The sequence below is a fragment of the Fusarium flagelliforme genome (assembly GCF_020744385.1).
Source record: "Fusarium flagelliforme strain FIESC 12 MPI-CAGE-AA-0113 chromosome Unknown B0J16scaffold_5, whole genome shotgun sequence".
Classification (NCBI taxonomy): domain Eukaryota; kingdom Fungi; phylum Ascomycota; class Sordariomycetes; order Hypocreales; family Nectriaceae; genus Fusarium; species Fusarium flagelliforme.
In genome coordinates this window covers 2,715,200-2,734,853 of record NW_025763507.1, presented here as the reverse complement: position 1 = coordinate 2,734,853, position 19,654 = coordinate 2,715,200, and the positions used below count along the sequence as shown (strand labels likewise).

Below are 19,654 nucleotides of genomic sequence, written 5' to 3'. Positions count from 1 at the left end.
GCCTTCCCGCGGGACAGCTACTGAACCGTACCACATTAACCTATACCTAACGAACACTGACCAGGTCGATATGACTTCAATCCATGTTACTTAAACAATTCATCGGCTTAAGAATGACAAGCCGACAAGCCAAGACCAAAATAGATTCGCGATTCATACGATTTCTCGTTTTGGATGCCAGGCTCCGTACATTGCGGAGTAAGGTGAGGTTAGCTTGGTCAAGGTGAGCATTAACCAGCGGCAATGTTCGGCATAGCGAACTGTAACATTTCACCTGCGATTCACGCCTCAGGCATACACGTTTGAGTGATGTTATATAACTCCTGCAACACCTGATCCATTCCCAACGGATTGGTTCTGGATATTTCCATGGAAACCTTGATGCAGGCTGGAATGTAACAGCATCAAGGCTGACGGGCCGATGCCGTGGTGCTGGTACAAAACCCAATTTCGACCACGATGCCTCTTCTCCTCAGGGGGTTGCTATTCAAGTACATCACATCATACGACACAACCACCGGCTTGTTTAACAGAATTAATATGGATTTGGCATTATCCAATGGTATCTAAAGTTAAGTATCCAGCATCGCCATTGTATTCCAAAACGCCAAGGGTCGCCGCCCTATTCATACCTGGTCGTCACGCCGTTGGACAGAAATATCGGTTTCTTCATTGACACGAATTCCCGCCTCGCCACTTTCATAGTCTTTTGCAGACGTATACTTTCTGAAAGGGCTTGATATCGTTGTTTGGGTTCCATGTGGCCATTCTGCCATGTCGTATATATCTGGCGGTCCACCACTATTTGACGCCAATTCATGCGTTGAGCTGCCTCCGTCGTTTTCACGAGACCGCGTCTTGGACACGCCTGTGAGGCGTATGCCATTGCTGAATGGGGCGTTGAAGGGAGCGCTGAATTGGGTGGATTGGCCGCCACTATTGGAAGTAAGGAAAGATCCTGGCAAGACTCGACGAGCCACGGGTCGAAGCATTGGAAGACAGGCTATTCATCAGTGAGTAAGCGATCACATTGACAGACACAATCAAAACATACCAGCAATTACAGCAAAATTGCACTCGGCGATAGACCAAGCGTAGTGGAGTCCCATTTGTAATGTCATCTCCTTGGAGTCCGACTCGAACTTGAACGACTCAATGAGGACGAAAATGGAAGCAAGGCAGGTCATAGCACCGAATGCAAACAAGGCGATGACGGCAAACTTCTGGCCTTTCGGCAGGTGAAGTTTTCCAACCTCAATGGCAGGCAGGATGAGAATAGCGCAGTCTATCAAAACATGCGTCAATACTGTTGAGAAGAAAAATGTCGACTCTTTAATGTGGCATTTTGCTGCTCTTTCTTCCTGCGTTCCATCCCACAATGCTGTCAGGGGCAGGCATTGCAAGCACACCATGAATAAGCGTAATAGAAACCATGCGACAGTGATGCACGAGAGGACTTGAATGGGTATTCGGATGTCGGAGAATTGGAAGAGGCGCCAGTAGAAGGCGAGTACAGCGAACTTCGAGAAGGCGATGGCGAAGGTGTAAGTAAAGCTCGTCGTCCACATATGAATCCATGCTAGTCGGTTCTTATCGTAGAAAGTGAAGTCGTCTGTAAGGCCATTCTCCATGGGTTTTCCCAGTCCATCCGTGATCCATATCATTCCATTCGTCATCAAGGCCACCGAACCCAACTTGAAACGGTGTTAGAACAAATCATTCACCAGCGGTATTGAAGCACAACATACCCATCCAACAACGGAAAATGCATCGTCGATGCCATATCCAGCCTTTGTAATCCGTCGCGCGATAAGTCGAGCAATAAGGGCCAAGGTCGCGAGAGGAAGTGTTATGGCGGCCGAAGCGATGATATTGGGGGTATCATCCCTCATGATTCATTGTCAAGAGGAATGGTTGAAACACAGAATTTCTGGGTCTCCACGATCGATGAGATGCGGAAACCAGAGCAAGCAAGTAAACAAGCAAAAGCAAAGATCCAAAAACAGAAGAGAAATGGGTCAGTATTAAAGAAGATGGGGCAAAACTAGAGGAAGAGTGATGACTCGACCTGAGCTTTTGGGGGGGGACCCGTTACCATTTTTCCCTCTTCCCAGACCCGGAAAACCTGTAGAAAAAAACGGGCCATCGTCAAACTAGAGCCAACGGTTGGCCTTAGAAATGGTTGGTGTAGAGAGAAAAAAACCGCGCTATCAACACCCTGGCGCCCCCCATGGGGAGAGAGGATGCCGGCACCTTGTGATGATGTGGTAGCGGATCAGAACCCTTGAGGTCCATTTCTCTAAGGCCCACCGGTACAAAAAGCCGGGCTCTTGATTTGCCTCGCAAGCCTCGGTCACGGGCTGAATTAGGCGATTACCCTTAGACTCCTTGTTTGGGAGGATTAAATGGTGATCATGGTGGCAAAACTGTCAAAAGCTTCGTCCGTGAGCGAGTCTCCTGCGGCAATTGTTGCTTGTCAAAGTCAAAGCTATAACATGCCCTTGTTACCAACGGCGTCTCGTCTGACATTGAGCTGCCAATTCGAGTGATGCTGCACCTAATATATGTCACGCATTGATCGCCCTGCGCCTTGTTTTCAGCTGCAACTTCCAGGGGATTCGAAGAAGCATCAAACAACCTACCTATTTAGGCGTAGTCAGCGCTCTACTCGAATCAACCCAATGATATGCTGAACTGCTGAGGCCAGAAGATGGTGTGAGCTAAATTGCACCAGAAGCTGACGGTGCCTGCATTTTCAACACTGGGTCATCATGAATTTGTTCTTTACATGCATGTCGTGGGTAGGTAATTAGGGGACGTTAACTTATCTCAAATTACGGACTTGTACTTGTCAGCTTGGAATCAAAGCCAAGACGAGTATTCGGACCTTTAGATATTATGGATCCATCCTCTGGACTGGGGTGTTATCAATGTCGAGGTCGAATCCCGAGAATCCCGAGTTTGTAATCAAGGGATGGCAAGGAAAGTTCTCACGGATTTAAGCCTACGACGCCACTACAATTAGAGACTGAGGAGCCGTTGTGAAGCCGTCGAATTCTATTCGTAGTGTCTCATAAACTTTCGGGAGAACGGACATAAGGAGTGGCTGACACGCGACACGGACGGTGACATCGCAAGCTCTGCCCGTTCTCGACCTTCTATTGTAGAGCCCCAAGGATTGTCAAACTTCTAATTCAAAACTGAGTCTCATCCCGGTCAAGTCTCCTGATATCAGCTTAATATCAGCGAGTTCCACTGAGCTTATCTCAAGTCCCACAATCAAGACCTTGCGGAGGATCTACATATCCCTCTCGCTGGATATACATACATACGTACATGGTCGCCCTGGCATATCCGTTTAGTTTCCGGTATTATTTCATTGGATACTTCGGCTCGGCAAACCATTGACTCGAAAATCTGCATCTTCAGACTTTGCCTTACTCAAAATGGTGGATCTTTACCGAGGTTACAGAAGCAGATTACCGATTGCAAATCATGGTGATTGTGGTGGTGGTGGTGGTGGAGGCGCTCCTGTGGGATAAGCATTTTACGATGTGCATAAGTCTTCTGGGTCCCGGAACAAGCGTACACTAAATTGGATTTATGAGATGGGGCCAAGAAAACAAATTCCAATCATTTTAAAGTATCAACACTTGTCATCCAGTCTAAAGGGTAACGGAAGACCGATTTTAACGCCTACGCTATGCACAACCATCAACTAGCACCGGATTCCATATGCACAACCTCTACTCCGCATGGCCACTGATTCCACCCTTGATACCTTCTAGGATTCCAGACCATTGGCCGCCATTTCGGATCTTTGACACCTCAGCAAACTGATCGCAGGCGATCTTACGGATGACAAGTGTGTCCTTGGCCTTCTTGTGGTTCTTTCCGTTGCCATGGAGTAGGTACTCTTCGAACCAGGCTTCCTCGGATTTGTCGAAGGGTAAGAAGGCGAGCTCGGTGGCTCGGTCCGAGAAGTCTTCACTTGAGCCGTCCAAGACGGCAGCAATCAATTGACTGAAGAGCATCTCCCTGGTGTGGGGAGGGTATGTTCGGGAGTAAAACAGAGCCTCAGAGATATTTGTGTGCGCCATTGCATTGAAGAGGAGCTCGAGAGCAGCAGACGTCTTAAGTATAGGCTGGACGGCATAAAAGTACGATAGGGCAGTGCTGTAATCGTGGTCCTCGGCGGAGCGGACAAGGACGGTAATGATATCATCTGCAAAGTCGGGTATAAGAGAAGGGTGCGAGATATACTCCAGCGCTCTCTGTAAGAACGTTGTCAGTCGTTGTACAGGCCGACGCAGTCGCAAAACTTACCGAAAAGTCTCGATGATCGAGATACCACAGACCCTTCATGAAGATCTGGTACTTCTTAGGCATGCCAGATGCATCCACAAAAGCGTCGGAAACGTTGTCGCGACCTGATGTTCGGTCGAAATCGAGAAGAATGTAGTAGAAAATGGAGAACTTGTGGTGGGTGGACATGTTGGCTTCGCAAACCTGCTGGTGCAGCTGCTTCAAGGCATTATCGGTCTTGGGAGGGTATATCTTTGCTGTGAGAATAGTGTTAGCAATAGGCGATCCGTCATCGTTTTGCGCGACACCTACCCTTTGTGATTCCGACAGCTCTCAGAACGCGATCAATAAACAAAGCGCCATCGAAATTCTTGCGAGACGTCTCGATTTCACGCTGGGTCTCGCGATCGTAGGGGTTAACTACCCCCTCAGCAAAAACGTGGTGAAGATTGGTGTAGTCGAACATTGTGGGCGATTTACGATGTCGAAAGATTGGGCCAATGTTTGCGATTCAAGCAATGTTTTGATAGCTAAATAGCTTCAAAAAGCTATCGCGAAACCGGCCAAGCCAAAAAGTGAGGCTCCATCGCGAGATCACGTGAGCCAACATCGGCGGGGTGGCCTGTGTGGTACGTACTTGTTGTTTACATGGCCGATTCCAGGTTGGGACATTTCTAAACAAACGCGGGGCGCAACCGTTGAATTTGTACAGCTTCCTTTCACACAACAAACCGGCCGACCTGGAATTACAACGGTCAGGCTGCTTCTGCGTTTATACTAACATTTCTTTACAACAATCCTTCATATTTCCTCTCTTGTCTGTGACAAGAACAGTCCTTCAGAATGTCATCCCCTGTTAGACCCCGGCGCGCAACAAGGCGCACCGCCATTGTTGAATCTGACGACGAAGAGGATGTTTCCAACCGCTCCAGAGTCCAAGATGAAGAGGACTTTGAACCAGAGCCCCAGCCAGCCAGAAGAGCAACCAGAAGTGGTCGCAAGTCAACAACGCCAGCGCCTACTCCCACTGCTGCCCCTAGACCTCGAGGTCGTCCCAAAAAGGCTCCCACTCCTGCCCCTGCGACAGAGTCCAGCGCGGTCTTCGATGCTGACACAACAATCAAGACGGAGCCCATGTCATCTTCGCCAGCCAGGCCTTCGCCTCGAAATCGCAAGAGCACGGCTAGAAGCTCCATTTCATCAGTCCCTGAACTGCCTCCTACGCCGCAAGCGAAACCCCCGAAATCTCCTGAGTCTTCCCAAAAGCCAATGGCTGCTTTAGCCGACATTTCCGATGCCAGTATGAATGCTTCAAATGCCGACGATACTCAGGCTACTATTAAGCCGATCAAACCCATGAGTACCATCATGGAAAAGCCTATGGATATTGTCTTAAAGTCTCGGACAATGGCCATCCCAGTTGTTGAAGACACTACACCAAAGTCACGAATTGTCTTGACACATCTTATTCTCAACAACTTCAAGAGTTATGCTGGCAGACAAGAAGTTGGTCCTTTTCATGCGTCTTTCTCGTCTGTTGTGGGACCCAACGGTTCTGGAAAGTCCAATGTTATCGACTCCCTACTTTTTGTCTTCGGTTTCCGAGCTAGCAAAATGCGACAGGGCAAGATCTCTGCTCTGATTCACAACTCGGCTCAATATCCAAACTTGGACCACTGTGAGGTCGCTGTCTATTTCCAGGAGGTCATGGACCAGGTAAGAACACCAATCTCCAAATACGATTACAAGCTAATTTGTTCAGCCTGGTGGCGGCCACGAGGTTATCCCTAACTCCGAACTCATTATTTCACGAAAGGCTTTCAAGAACAACTCGAGCAAATACTACATTAATGGAAAAGAATCCAACTTCACGACAGTCACGACACTCCTCCGCGATCGGGGCGTCGATCTTGATCACAAGCGTTTCCTGATTCTCCAGGGTGAGGTCGAGTCCATTGCCCAAATGAAGGCCAAGGCCGGCAATGAACACGAAGATGGTCTGCTCGAGTATCTCGAGGACATTATTGGAACCTCTAAGTACAAGACCCCCATCGAAGAGTCTGCCGCCGAAGTCGAGGCTCTTAACGATGTGTGTATGGAAAAGAGCGGCCGTGTTCAGCACGTTGAGAAAGAGAAGAACAGCCTCGAGGATAAGAAAGATAAGGCCATCGCCTACATTCGGGACGAAAATGAGTTGGCGATGAAGCAGTCTGCTCTGTATCAGCTCTTCATCCACAAGTGCAACGAGAATCTGACTGTTACTGAAGAGGCAATCACTCAGATGCAAGCGCAGTTGGATGCTGAGCTTGAGAAGCACCACGGCAGCGAGCAAATTATCAAGAGTCTCAAAGAGGATTACGATGTGGGTTCCAAGGAATTTGAGATCCAATCAAAGTCGACGCAAGCTTTAGTCAAGGAGATGGCCAAGTTCGAGCAGGAGCGCGTAAAGTTCGATGAAAAGCGAAAGTTCCTGGACGACAAGCGCAAGAAGCTCGAGAAGACGATCGCCAACGCCGAAGCGACATCCGTCGAAGCCGATGAGACTATCGAGCAATGTGGTCTGGAGATCGATACCCGAACTCAGGAAATCGCCGAGCTCGAGGAACAAGTTCAAACTGCTGAAGCTGAGTTGGCCGAGATCAGAGACAGCCTCAAAGGCAAGACACAGGCCTTCTCTGACCAAATCGCCGCCAAGCAAAAGTCTCTCGAGCCCTGGAATGAGAAGATCAACCAGAAGCAATCGGCTGTTGCAGTCGCTGAGAGTGAACTCAACATTCTTCAAGAGAAAGCCAATGCTGGCGCCGTGGCCCTAGAGGACCTTCAGTCAAAGATCGCATCCATTGAGGAGAACAAGTCTGCTAAGCGGTCCGAGCTCAAGTCTTGCCAGGCTGAGAAGGCCGAACTTCTTAAAGAGGCTGACAACATGAAATCTGAACTGTCAGTTCTTGCCGAGCAGGAGCCCAAGATTCGTTCAAAGATCTCCAATGCACGTCAAAAGGCCGATGAGGCGCGCTCAAGCTTGTCTAACACACAGGCCAGAGGCAACGTGCTTTCTGCTTTGATGCGCATGAAGGAATCGGGTCGAATTGATGGCTTTCATGGTCGACTTGGTAACCTTGGCGCGATTGATCCAAAGTACGATGTGGCCATCTCAACAGCATGTGGTGCCCTGGATAACTTTGTCACTGAAACTGTCGAGGCCGGTCAGCAGTGTATCGAGTACCTCCGAAAGAACAACGTCGGACGAGGTAACTTCATCTGTTTGGACAAGCTGAGAAGACGAGATTTGTCGCCAATCCAAACTCCTGAGAACGCTCCTCGACTGTTCGATCTCGTTACTGCCAAGGAGGACAAGTTCCGGCCTGCATTCTACCACGCTATGCAAGACACCCTTGTCGCTGCAGACCTTGCCCAAGCAAACAGGATCGCGTACGGCGCCAAGCGCTGGCGAGTTGTCACTCTGGATGGTGAACTCATTGACAAGTCCGGCACCATGTCTGGTGGTGGTTCAACCGTCAAACGAGGTCTCATGTCTTCCAAGCTCGTCTCGGACGTCAGTAGGGAACAGGTTGCCAAGTACGAGAGCGACCGGGATGGCTGGGAGACCAAGTTCCAAGAGTTCCAGGAATACCAACGAGAATGTGAGACTCGATTGAAGGAGCTGAACGAGAAAATTCCCCAGCTCGATACCAGGATGCAGAAGATTGGCCTTGAGATTGAGAGCGCTGAGAGGAACATCGCTGATATGCAGCGACGCATCAAGGAGGTTAGCAAGGAGCATCAACCCTCTGCTACTGATAACAGCCGTATCGCTGCTCTGCAAAAGGAGATCGCCAAGCTCAATAGGGACATCGAGAGACTCCATGGCGAGACTTCCAGTGTGGAAGAAGAGATCAAGGCTCTGCAAGACAAGATCATGGAAGTTGGTGGTGAGAAGCTTCGTGCACAGAGGGCCAAGGTCGATTCCATCAAGGAGGAAATCTCTTCAAACAATGAGGAGATTTCCAACGCTGAGGTCCGCAAGGTCAAGGCTGAGAAGCAGAAGATCAAGCTCGAGAAGGACCATGCCAAGTCCTCCAAGGAACTTGCAGCTGCTTCTCGTGACCTTGAGAAGCTTGAAGACGACATCAACAACCAAGGCGAGAGAGCTGAAGAGCTTCAAGCACAAGTCGCTGCGGCTGAGGAAGGGTTGGCTGCCAAGAAGAAAGAACTCAAGGCACTCAAGAGTGAACTCGATGAGAAGACAGACGAACTCAACGAGACCAGAGCAGTTGAGATCGAGATGCGCAACAAACTTGAGGAGAACCAGAAAGCCCTCACTGAAAACCAAGCACGACTCCGACACTGGAATGATAAGCTTTCCAAGATCGTTCTGCAAAACATTGACGACCTTGTTGGTGGTTCAGGCAACAGCCAGCCTAAGCGTCGATCGCAACCAAAGCCTGAGCAGAGTGATGATGGCGATGTCGAAATGGACGATGCTCCTCAAGATGATGTTGACATGACAGATGCTCCCGCGGAAGAGGAAGAGGGTGAAGACGAGGAAGAGGAGGACGAAGGAGAGGATGAAGAAGGGGAGCATGTCAATGGACAGCCTAACGAGCTTCCAAGATACACGCCTGATGAGCTTGCCGATATGAATGAGAGGACACTCAAGGGTGAAATTGCGGCTCTGGAAGAAAAGACGCAGAACGTCAACGTTGATCTTGGCGTCCTTGCGGAGTACCGAAGGAGAGTGGAGGAGCATGCGGCCCGAGCCTCCGATCTTCAATCTGCTGTCGAACAGCGGGACTATGCCAAGAAGCGATGCGATGACCTGCGTCGCCTGCGTTTGGAAGGTTTCATGGAAGGCTTCAGCGCTATTTCCCTTCGACTCAAGGAGATGTATCAGATGATCACTATGGGAGGAAACGCGGAGCTAGAACTTGTCGACAGTCTGGATCCTTTCAGCGAAGGTATCTTGTTCAGTGTCATGCCGCCCAAGAAGAGTTGGAAGAACATTAGCAACCTCTCAGGTGGCGAGAAGACGCTCAGTAGTCTGGCTCTTGTTTTCGCCCTGCACCACTACAAGCCGACTCCTCTGTATGTCATGGACGAGATCGATGCCGCGCTGGATTTCAGAAACGTAAGTACTACCCTAACCCTGAGACACTCGGCTGTGAATCGACCACCAGTCTGCGCACTCGCGTGGGCATTCCACATTGAAGTCTTCGTCTTTCGTATTATGAGTCTTACTAACACATCACTTAGGTCTCGATCGTCGCAAACTACATCAAGGAGCGTACCAAAAACGCCCAGTTCATTGTCATCTCGCTGCGCAACAACATGTTTGAGCTCGCGGCGCGGCTGGTGGGAGTGTACAAGGTCAATCATATGACCAAGAGTGTTACGATTGAGAACAAGGACTTTATCGTGAGACCGCAAGGGCAACAACAGGCATCGCAACGAACCCAGGGAGGCAACAATACCACGATATTGCCCTTTCGGTAAGCGGGAGGATGGTAAATAAAAAGGTTCCTTGTTCTTGTATTTCACGATGATGATGAATATGGGTTTGGGCATGGTTGCGGATACCTTTAATGATATGGACGGAGGTTAGATTTATGATTATATCCAAATGTTTGATGTTTCTTGCATAGAGTCCCATTTGCAGCCGCTCTGACGAGATAGACCTGGCTAGTTCACAACTTCAACGAGACCTCGGATGGTTGCTGGCACTTGCCAACAGGCTGATCACTTTGGCCATTCTTTTTCTTGTCAACAAGCCGTGATAACAACTCATCGCAGACTCAACCTGAAGTTGTCCTCCCCATACCGCCACTCGTATCACACTCGCGTCCCACGATCCAGGAACTCAACTCCTACGTGTCACCTCACCAAACGCATTCTAACCAGGATCTGGGACATTAATGAGCCCTTCAAGCCACTCGCCTTCAACCAGACTCGCGAATCCTGGTGCTTCTTTGACACCATGCAGATACCCGCTCGATTTGGCAGACGCACACGCCGTGGTACTTATCAGGGGGCAGAAGTGCCGAGTGGTTCTTGTTTCTCTTCCTTCTCGGCTCCATATGTATGTCTTGACTGTCACTGTCGTGTCTCGGCAGATTCTGCATGATTTGGACAGCTGTTCCTGTCTCAGGTCCAGCTTCCAGCAGCATGATGATGTTCAGGGGCAGGGCTCGGAAGATCAGGTGCCTTGTCAAGCTATTCCCTTGAAGGTTACGATGCAAGAAGATAATATCCTAGAGGAAAGTGTTCTGTCTGTACGTCCTATAAGTAACGTCGAAACTATCAGTCAAGCACCACTTCCACCTACCATCATTCTCAATACACTCGTTAGATCAGCATCATGTGGATGCTACTTTTCTTCGTCGCTCACTTAGCCGTTGCTTTTCCTGCCAACTGGAACGAGACCGTCTCTTGTCCTCATGATGCACTCTACTCTTCGCTCATTGAAGATGACGGCAAGTTCTGCTCGAGTGTTTTGGAAGGAATCCATTGCGGTGCAGGGTATAGTACTCCTACCGAGTATGTGCGGCACAACCAGACACGGATAGCTTCTTACGTGGGTGAGCCTCTCAGTCATGTTTGGGAAGATGCTCATGCAATGTAGTGTGCATGTATTGTTACGAGTTCGCAGACCGTAGGTACATCAAGCGATTCATCTAGGGCGACGACCCGAGAGGATTCGTTCACTGTTGAATATTCGGATACTTGGACTACTGATTGGGAGACATCAGCATCTGTGGGACAGCCTGCTTCAGGGACCTATCCTGAAAAGACAACGACTGAGTCGAAGGCGACATCTAGATCACGGAACCAGACTCGGTCGGCTTTTTCATCTTCCGTAGAGACTACGAAAGAGGCTTCGAGGACAGGTCCATTCACGAACTCTAGCAGTCCCGCAACAGAGACTCTCGACGAGACCTCTTCGAAGCCTGCCGATTCGAGGAACCTTACTACTCCTGGATCTCCGTCAAATACTCGTGGTCCTATCTCAGAATCGTCCTCTCTGTTCCAAAACCAGACTTCTGGTACACGGCCTACGTCTTCTTTTGTCCAGTCTGGCAACCAGACACAATCTCGACCTCCCAGCACGGATGTAACGCCTCAACCTTCGAGCACGAGTACTCCTGAACCCGAGATGACGCAACCTGGGACCACAAGAGGTTCGCTGCCATGGTCTATTCCTGGAAACACGACGTCGAGTCCTTCGGGAAGTGGCACAGGTATGACTGAATCAATCTCTACGGGGTGGAATTCGAGCTTGACTACTCCGAGTATCAGTATCACTGGAACGGGACTACCGTTTCCGAGTACACCATTGCCAACGGCCCCAATGACTACTAACTCGACAATGTCGTCAAGCCCAAGTGCTGGCCCAGGATGGAATACAACGGCTCCCCCATCGTCGAGTAATGTTTCCGCGCCGACTGTCAGTATAACCAGTGGGACGTTCGCGTCTGTTCCAAGTATCACGCTCCCAACTACGCCGCTCATTACTGAGCCTGGATCCTCGACTAGTAGCAGGGTGCTTCCAGGGTGGAATAGCACAACGTCCGTTTCAAGAGGCAATGGCTCAGTGCCGACTATCAGTCTGTCGAGTGGCACTTTCATGTCCTTTCCAACGTTACCATTGCCGAGTCGGTCATCCTCGGCAGAAGTAACCCCAGGTATAAGCTCTGCGCCTAGCTGGAATAGCACTTCTTTGCCTTCTAGTGGCAATGTATCTGTGCCGACCATCAGCACATCCAAATCTGGAACTTTCGTCTCAACTCCGACTCCAACTTTGCCTTTCACAAGTCAATCGTCTATAGCAAGCACTCCTCGCAGTGGTAGCTCCATACCTGGCTGGAACAGCACTGCTTCTCCATCAGGTGGGAATACCACAATACCGACGATTAGTATCTCTCGGACTGGTACTCCCGTGCCGTTTTCAACCGTATCACTTCCCAGTGACACAATTCCCACTTCTGAAGAGGTGACGAGCTCAACGTCAAGTAACTCTGTAGCTCCTAGCTGGAATGGTACCATCCCTCCGTCGACGAGCAATGCTTCTATGCCAACGATCAGTCTGACCCAAACGGAGATTTCATTGCCTTTCCCGACGACTCCAGCGACCATCAGATCTTTTCCGACCCTTTCTGGGAACACATCCACATCAACTCGAAATGGGAGTGTGGTATCAGGCTGGAATACCACATCTCGAGTGTCCGAGAGTATTGGTACAGGCACAATCCCTAGTTCATTTGGGCCAGGATCATCTGTATCTCTTCCCACAGACTCCGAGTTGTCTTCCAGCACAACCCAAAGCGGTGGTATTAGGTGGAACTTTACATCATCTGTTTCAGGGGTAGTCTCTCTACCGACCATCAGTGTGCCAACCTCGGAGATCCCAAGTCTGCCTTTGCCGACAGACTCTTTCCAATTCTCCACCAGTACCGAAAGCAGGAGCGTCATCTCTGGCGGCAATACCACAACCTCTGTGACAGGAAGTACCGAAGCCGTTACATCCTTCTCGAGTCCTGTGCCCACAACTTCGACACCCAGTGATGAGTCCAACGGTTCCGCGTCTGCTGGTAACGCGACGACAACTGGAGTTCCCGAATTCCCTGCAGCCAACTTCACGCATGTTACACGCACCGCGGCTCTCTCAGAAGAAACATGCTATACTCTTCCCGATGATCCGGAGGGCGATGCAACCCGTCGGGCGTTATTGTTCAACTCCAGACTTCGGGAAGACAATATCTCAATTCCCATACCATATATAGAGTCTGTTGAGTTTGAAAGCGGCGGGGTCGATCCACTGTATCTCACGGTCCGCGACGAAGAGGGTGGGACATACTTCGTCGACATCTCCCATCGTGGGCGGCTCTCTGTCGCGGATCCTGCTGGGTTTCTGGTGACACTTGACGCCAAGGGTATTCACTTCTCGGGAAGTAACTGTACGTACGACATATCCATCACGATCGATGACATGTACGAGCAGATAACCGAGCTCGCTGGAGTACAGTGCGCTGCCCTCAAGCGGCAGAAGCGCGCCGACGATCTGGATTTCAGCCAGACTTTGTACCTGCATGACCAATGCGGCAACGTCGTTGACAAATCATTGAGACAGTACCCTCAGCTTCTGGTAGGTGGCACAGTCTGTGCGGAAGCCACTGCTGATGAAGATACCGGGCGCTGGGATTTTGACTGCACGTTTCCTGGTTCTCAATCAGGCTCTATGAGATGTCAGGTAGCTGTCAAGAACAGCGTCATCGACTTCATCGCCACAGATCCGTTCGGAGGTTCATGCCCAGACTTGTCTACAGTAGTCACCATGTTGGAGGAGTCGGGACAAGACATTGTAGATCCATCAGAGCTTCGAAATGATCTCACCAATCGTGGCCTACGGACTGACAGAGCGAGACAAGAGGCCGACGAAGCTGTCGCTGCGTACACTCGCCTCTGGCAAGCTCTCGGGGCATTCTTCACCAAAGACGCCGAGTCATCCAAAGGCTCTTTGGAAAAGTACATTGACATGTACAATTCGCACCGCAGTTTCGAGAATGATATCTGTCAAGCTCTTCATGAAGGCGACATTCCTCTCAATTTGACCCTTATCGCTGGTGCGGCCCAAATACCCGCCATCTCCACCCTCAACTGGGCACCTGAATCAACGAGGCCCTACAACATCACCGTTCAAGATTCCACGCGGATCGCATGCTGTCCTGACGCTCAAGTTGCAGAAGGTGAAGGTGATAAATGCGCGTATCCTCGAGAAGCCATCATCCCAGGAACGGGGTGTGTGTGTGGCACAAGCGCTGAAGGCATAGGTATCGCGTTTGAATGGACTGAATGTGGAAATTTCGCAGGCAGCTGTGAGGCTGATGGAGATTGCGGTGATGGATATTTGTGCTTGACAGGAAGTTGCTGCGGTGGAGGAGTTTGCGTTGATGCATATGCGTGCTCGGAGAATGGGACTGCGTTGATTCGATCCGATGGCGGGTTTTAGGGTAGATGGACTGTAAATAACATCAAACACGCGGGCAAAAAGCGATGAAAGGATATAGGGATTGAACTTTGGCATTGACCTTGAAAAAAAAACAATCAACTCCTTTTACTATGTTTCTATTGTTTTCATAATTCCGCTGGCCTGGTTTGTCTGTATACATCTCCTTGGATGGACTTCATATTTATAGGCCTGGAGATAAATGACAAAACCTATCTACATCAGCTTCTGATATGGGACTGTTTACTTGTCATCAAAACCATGCCCAATTGAATGCGCTGTATCTCATACGGTCTGTATCCGAGTACTTCCCTTGTCGTTTATTCTATTACAGACGTTGGACGTTGGGTACCTCTTAGTCATCACACAGCAAAATTGAACACATCAATTCACAGGGGTAAAGGCAGAATGATTTTGTCAAAGACGCGTCGACATCAAACGTCGTCCAGTTGATTTTTGGAATTTCTTAGTCTCATGATCCCAAAGGTATTCATCCCATCCATTTTTTGAATGCTGCTATCATAACCGGACTCCATCCCAGGTATCAACCCATCTAAGCCTTGGGGGCAGTGGGGACAATCTTCTTGCCGTCCTTGTTGTATCGGACGCGAGGAGGGGGAGCGCGGTTGCGGCGGCCCACGACGGATCGGACACTATTATTACACATTAGTTTTCATAAATCGTTAAACGTACCAGGAGTAAGCGACTGCGCTGGGGCAGGCTGGAATATGTTTCATATGGTACCACCAAGGTTCATCTAAAAGCACATACGCAACCATGGCGCAGTCGTCAAACTCCTGTAAAGGAGGACAACATACCGGACGATCTTGCCGTGAATAGCACAAGACACGCAGTACTGCAGCTTCAGGTACATCTTGGGGACGGTGTACTCCGCGAAGACGGAGGCATCCGAGATGTCACCTAGGAGGTTGTAAGCGATTGTTCGAAGCGAGCTGAGGTCGAATATGGGGACGTACGAATAGCAGCGGACTCAACCATGTTGCGGATGGTGAATCTCTTGATCGCCTTATCCTTGGGAGTGCATCGCGAGCAGTTGCTGCATCGGATGGGCTTGACGTGGCCGCGGCCCTTCTTGTTTCGGCCGCTGGAAGCTTGTTAGCACTCGAGTTCGAAGTGCGAAGGTGTCACAGCCGCCCAAGCGATCTCAAGCATCATCGCAATGCAGGCGTGAAGCATCGTCGGCAGCGGAATTGCAATGCGATCGTGGTTGGGTGGCTGGTGGGCATAGGGAGTCGTACTTGTTCTTTCTCTTCTTGACCATTTTGACGGTTGCTGCTGGGGTTAATTCAGGTCCACGCAAGTGAAGAAAGAAAGGAAGAAGAAGAGAAGAGACTCACTAGAATGTGCGTTTGTCAAAAAGGCGTTGGCGATCAGTAGTCCACTTTTCGAAAGTAAAGTTGGTGGGTTGGAGGTAGGGCAAAGGCCAAAACGACTGACGAGTTGACTGGCGTGCAGCGCTGAGGTTCGGTGGCCCCACTACCACCAGAAAACCACCGCCGGCAAGCCAGGGCAGCGAGGGGCAGGGCCGCAACGGCGAAAACCCTAGATCATGTGACTCCACTTTCACGGCTGGGCTTTCTGAATTTCTGAGCCGGCGCCACCTCCACCAAAAGTCGATCTTCTTCAACCCATTCGCACCATCTGAGGATTGCTTAGGAAGGCAATAATCTTATTGTCGAGGTACGTCTGAAAGATGCTGCAAATGCCTGTCTCCGTCTCTGTCTCTGTAGTGAGGGCTTCATTGCTTTTCGCTTGAGAATTGCCTCTTTTTCTTTTGTTTGATACCCAACGATCGCATTTCTTCTCGCTCTGCGCGCGCATCTCGATGCTTCGAATCTGAGCCTCGAGGGTAACCGCATACGGGCGGAGACGAGACGAGACGAGACGGCACATTGCTTCGAACATACACTTTTGGACATGGATTCTAATCGTCTCAGTTAGGCATCATGCAGATTTTCGTCAAGACCCTTACGGGGAAGACGATCACCCTTGAGGTGGAGTCTTCCGACACCATTGACAACGTCAAGTCCAAGATCCAGGACAAGGAGGGCATTCCCCCGGACCAGCAGCGACTTATCTTTGCTGGTAAGCAGCTCGAGGATGGCCGCACCCTGAGCGACTACAACATCCAGAAGGAGTCCACTCTCCACCTGGTCCTCCGCCTCCGTGGTGGTATGGCCAAGAAGCGCAAGAAGAAGGTCTACACCACCCCCAAGAAGATCAAGCACAAGCGCAAGAAGACCAAGCTGGCCGTCCTCAAGTACTACAAGGTCGACTCTGATGGCAAGATCGAGCGACTTCGACGCGAGTGCCCCAGCGACACTGTAAGCATCACCACTTATGCTCATCATCTCTTGCAATTGCTAACCCCTCTCTTAGTGCGGCGCTGGTGTCTTCATGGCTGCCATGCAGGACCGCCAGTACTGCGGTCGCTGCCACCTGACCTACGTCTTCGACAAGCAATAAATGCATTCAACACGGGATTGGGATTGATGACGGAACGGATAGGGTGCCAAAATGGGGCGTTGAAAGGCTGTAGCATAAAGCACATCCGGTTTCTGAAATAATGCATTCACGCTTAAGAAGACAAAAACTTGATACCAACATGAATACTTGAAATGTGACTGCTTCGTTGTACTCGTGGGGTTGTGTGCCATGATAATCGCCACTCCACAATTCCTAAAATCTACCATGTCATGATGCTTGTTGGCCGTCAGCTTGACAAGACTCGGACAATTTATCCATACCTGCCGACTCATCTGCTTTTTCATTTCACACTTGTTCTTATCGACTGAATTTCTGTAGCCTCGCATGAATTTCCTGGTGTTCGTTGGTGAAATTTTCATCTCGCCAGAGCCTTGTTTGCCCTTGTGGAGTATTGCCTCAACACCAAGATGGGCCCGACCGGGGAGTGGGGAGCGTTCACGAGGGGCCGTAGCGTACAGAAAGGCGGGCATATGCGACCATGTCTCCATGTTTGTTTGGTAATGTCCCCTCATGTTCTCGACGCCGCTTCGTCGTCGACATACAGGCCTACTGTTACTCACTCATTATACAATCACAGTCGGTCGATGCAGTTTTCAGTGAATTGTGTTTTTGTAAACAAAGGGTATGTGTTTTCCCTCGTAGTGAAAAACAATTTTACATCAAGCCAAATGCCCTCAAACGCCCAAAGCCAGAAGCCAGATCAGATCCTACAAAAACTCCGCAAACAATTGCGCATGGGCCCCTGAGATGCCAGTTCCCCACGCGTCATAAGTCGCTTCTCCCGCCACGAGGCCATTGCGATGTACGACTCTGAAGAAGCGACCCGAAGGACTGCGAAGCCCCATGGCCTGTTTCGAGGAATCGCCATCGCTGCGTTCTTGACGGGAGATCCTGGCCATTATCCCAAGTCCGACCACCCTTGCGCAACGTCTATCATGACTGAAGATGCATCTCCCGTTATCCTCGTTCCGAAAACGTTCAGTGCTGGAGCAAATTAGTGCCGAGTAGACACGGAGGCACGTCCAAACACTGGCAAACGATGTGAAGAGCTCTACTCGTCATCCGCAGCCTTGGACTTTCTCTTCTTCTTCTTTTTCTTCTCGCCATCAGCCTCCTTCTCGACGGGGGCGTCCTCCTCATCTAGCTTGCGCTTCTTTTCCTTCTTCTCTTTCTTTTCCTTCTTATCCTTCTTCTCCTTCTTGGACTTCTTCTCGGGGACGGGAGCGTCGGCCATCTCCTCATCAGAGCCGGCACCCTCACCATCGTCGAGGATATCCATAACTCCCTTCTGTAATAATTGTTAGCATACAATCAGTGATGAAAAATCGAATCAACGTACCATGACCTCAGCGTTCTTAGCGGGCTTCTTGCCAGTGGCGTAGAACTCTAGTCGGTCCTCAACCTGCTGCTTAAGAGCCTCACCGAATCGGGTGGAGGGCTCCTCAGAGAAGTTGTCGATACGACTGGCCATACTGCACTTGTTGGCGAGGTATCGAGAGATGCGGCCCTTGTTGCGGACACCGGCCTTGCCGATGAAGCTGCTGTGGTAGATAAGACCGTACTTGGGAGTGTTGCTCTTGGTCTTGAGAGCGCGGAACAGAGCCTTCTCAGCACCGAGAATCTGGAGAGTAGAGGCAGGGTACTTGGAGAGGTTGGTCAGAGAACCAGCGTGAGAGATGAGACGGGCAGCGACAGGGGTGCCGATGAGGGTCTGCAGGTTGGGGGCGATGTCGGACATCTTCTTCTCAAGGTAGAGACTGGTGGACTTGCGGTTGTCGGCCTGCTTGACGACGGCCTGGGCGAATCCGTTGACGATCTCAAGATCAGCTTCGGAGATGTCGAGACCCATAGAGACCTTGGCGGCATCAATGATGGCCTGGGCCTTCTCACCGTCCTCCTCGACGAGGGCAGCGATGTCGTGAAGCTTGTCATCGTTCAAGCTCTTCTTGTCGCCAATGGCCAGAACAAGCTTGCAGTAGGTGTAGTTGTCGGAGACAATCTTGACAAGCTCAGGGAAGTGCCAGCCGTACCATTCGCGAACGCGCATGTAGAACTGGTTGACGCCCTTATCCTGGAAGTCGATGGTTGCGCTAGCCTGGATGATGTGGTTGTCGTTGCGGGTGACGCTGAACTTAACCTTGGCACGGGAGTAGGCGTGACCCATACCCAGACCGGCCTTCTCAACATCACCGTACTTGAGGCCGCCGAGAAGCTTGTCGGCGTGGAGTCGGATACCGCGAATCACGTCGCCGACGATGTCAGAAGTATCGGCGGTCTCGCACTCGAGGCCGGGGAAGTGACTCTTGATCGCACCAGCAAGGTTCTTCTCGGAAACACCAAGGACAACCTTGCTCTTCTTGCCGCTCGTCTGGGGAAGGTTGAGTTCGAGGACGGACTTGAGGTAGTCGGAGACGATACCCTCGGTGACGAGGTTAATGTTCTCGAGCGCCTCGACATGGCCCCTTGTACAATGTCAGCGATCGCGCGTTCACTGTCGTTACGCATCCGAGTCTAAAATACCTGAAAGGGCTGAAGTTGGTCAGCTGGACCATCTTGCCGAACTTGGCGAGATCATTGACGGCGGCCTGAGTCTAATATGCATGTTAATAAACGGCGCGAGAATCACCAGAATCGGGATGCGGTTACTTCTTTCAACTTGAGACCGACAGCCTCCTGCTGATGCACCACCTTGAAGAGGGCATAGCCCACAGGGCTTTCGTATAGAGCGTAGTCGATGTGCGACATGATTTCGTTCCCTGCCGGTGCCGCAATTGGGAATGTTCCGCGTCGGATGAGTTTGGTGATGGCTCGAGACTTAAGATTTTCACACTTTTTTTGCAGGTG

General features: G+C 50.5%; 7 protein-coding genes across 7 annotated transcripts; 2 read left to right on the top strand and 5 right to left on the bottom strand.

The window, feature by feature from the left end:
- Positions 1 to 279: 279 nt before the first annotated feature.
- B0J16DRAFT_345486 (uncharacterized protein) lies at positions 280 to 2,057 on the bottom strand. The gene is made up of 3 exons (XM_046128273.1): positions 1,749 to 2,057; positions 1,055 to 1,694; positions 280 to 1,003 (listed from the first exon to the last, which is right to left on the bottom strand). Exons 1-3 carry the CDS (start codon positions 1,890 to 1,892, stop codon positions 627 to 629), a joined length of 1,161 nt encoding a protein of 386 aa, XP_045981588.1. The 5' UTR covers positions 1,893 to 2,057; the 3' UTR covers positions 280 to 626.
- A 1,533-nt stretch (positions 2,058 to 3,590) lies between these two features.
- On the bottom strand, positions 3,591 to 4,831 carry B0J16DRAFT_345483 (nuclear pore complex assembly-domain-containing protein). Its single transcript, XM_046128272.1, has 3 exons — positions 4,618 to 4,831; positions 4,327 to 4,562; positions 3,591 to 4,274 (listed from the first exon to the last, which is right to left on the bottom strand). Exons 1-3 carry the CDS (start codon positions 4,769 to 4,771, stop codon positions 3,747 to 3,749), a joined length of 918 nt encoding a protein of 305 aa, XP_045981587.1. The 5' UTR covers positions 4,772 to 4,831; the 3' UTR covers positions 3,591 to 3,746.
- Positions 4,832 to 13,732: 8,901 nt separating this feature from the next.
- Positions 13,733 to 14,338, top strand: B0J16DRAFT_345479 (uncharacterized protein). The gene has a single exon (XM_046128271.1). It carries the CDS (start codon positions 13,832 to 13,834, stop codon positions 14,303 to 14,305), a length of 474 nt encoding a protein of 157 aa, XP_045981586.1. The 5' UTR covers positions 13,733 to 13,831; the 3' UTR covers positions 14,306 to 14,338.
- A 295-nt stretch (positions 14,339 to 14,633) lies between these two features.
- Positions 14,634 to 15,931, bottom strand: B0J16DRAFT_345478 (ribosomal protein S26e). Its single transcript, XM_046128270.1, has 4 exons — positions 15,562 to 15,931; positions 15,280 to 15,407; positions 15,121 to 15,223; positions 14,634 to 14,955 (listed from the first exon to the last, which is right to left on the bottom strand). Exons 1-4 carry the CDS (start codon positions 15,582 to 15,584, stop codon positions 14,856 to 14,858), a joined length of 354 nt encoding a protein of 117 aa, XP_045981585.1. The 5' UTR covers positions 15,585 to 15,931; the 3' UTR covers positions 14,634 to 14,855.
- On the bottom strand, positions 15,932 to 16,383 carry B0J16DRAFT_345474 (uncharacterized protein). Its single transcript, XM_046128269.1, has one exon. It carries the CDS (start codon positions 16,226 to 16,228, stop codon positions 15,947 to 15,949), a length of 282 nt encoding a protein of 93 aa, XP_045981584.1. The 5' UTR covers positions 16,229 to 16,383; the 3' UTR covers positions 15,932 to 15,946.
- On the top strand, positions 16,264 to 16,946 carry B0J16DRAFT_289720 (ubiquitin family-domain-containing protein). Its single transcript, XM_046124217.1, has 2 exons — positions 16,264 to 16,647; positions 16,703 to 16,946. Exons 1-2 carry the CDS (start codon positions 16,270 to 16,272, stop codon positions 16,787 to 16,789), a joined length of 465 nt encoding a protein of 154 aa, XP_045981583.1. The 5' UTR covers positions 16,264 to 16,269; the 3' UTR covers positions 16,790 to 16,946.
- A 796-nt stretch (positions 16,947 to 17,742) lies between these two features.
- B0J16DRAFT_162551 (uncharacterized protein) lies at positions 17,743 to 19,637 on the bottom strand. The gene is made up of 4 exons (XM_046122233.1): positions 19,457 to 19,637; positions 19,331 to 19,401; positions 18,150 to 19,272; positions 17,743 to 18,098 (listed from the first exon to the last, which is right to left on the bottom strand). The coding sequence occupies exons 1-4, from the start codon at positions 19,553 to 19,555 to the stop codon at positions 17,862 to 17,864; spliced, it is 1,530 nt and encodes a 509-aa protein (XP_045981582.1). The 5' UTR covers positions 19,556 to 19,637; the 3' UTR covers positions 17,743 to 17,861.
- Positions 19,638 to 19,654: the final 17 nt, after the last annotated feature.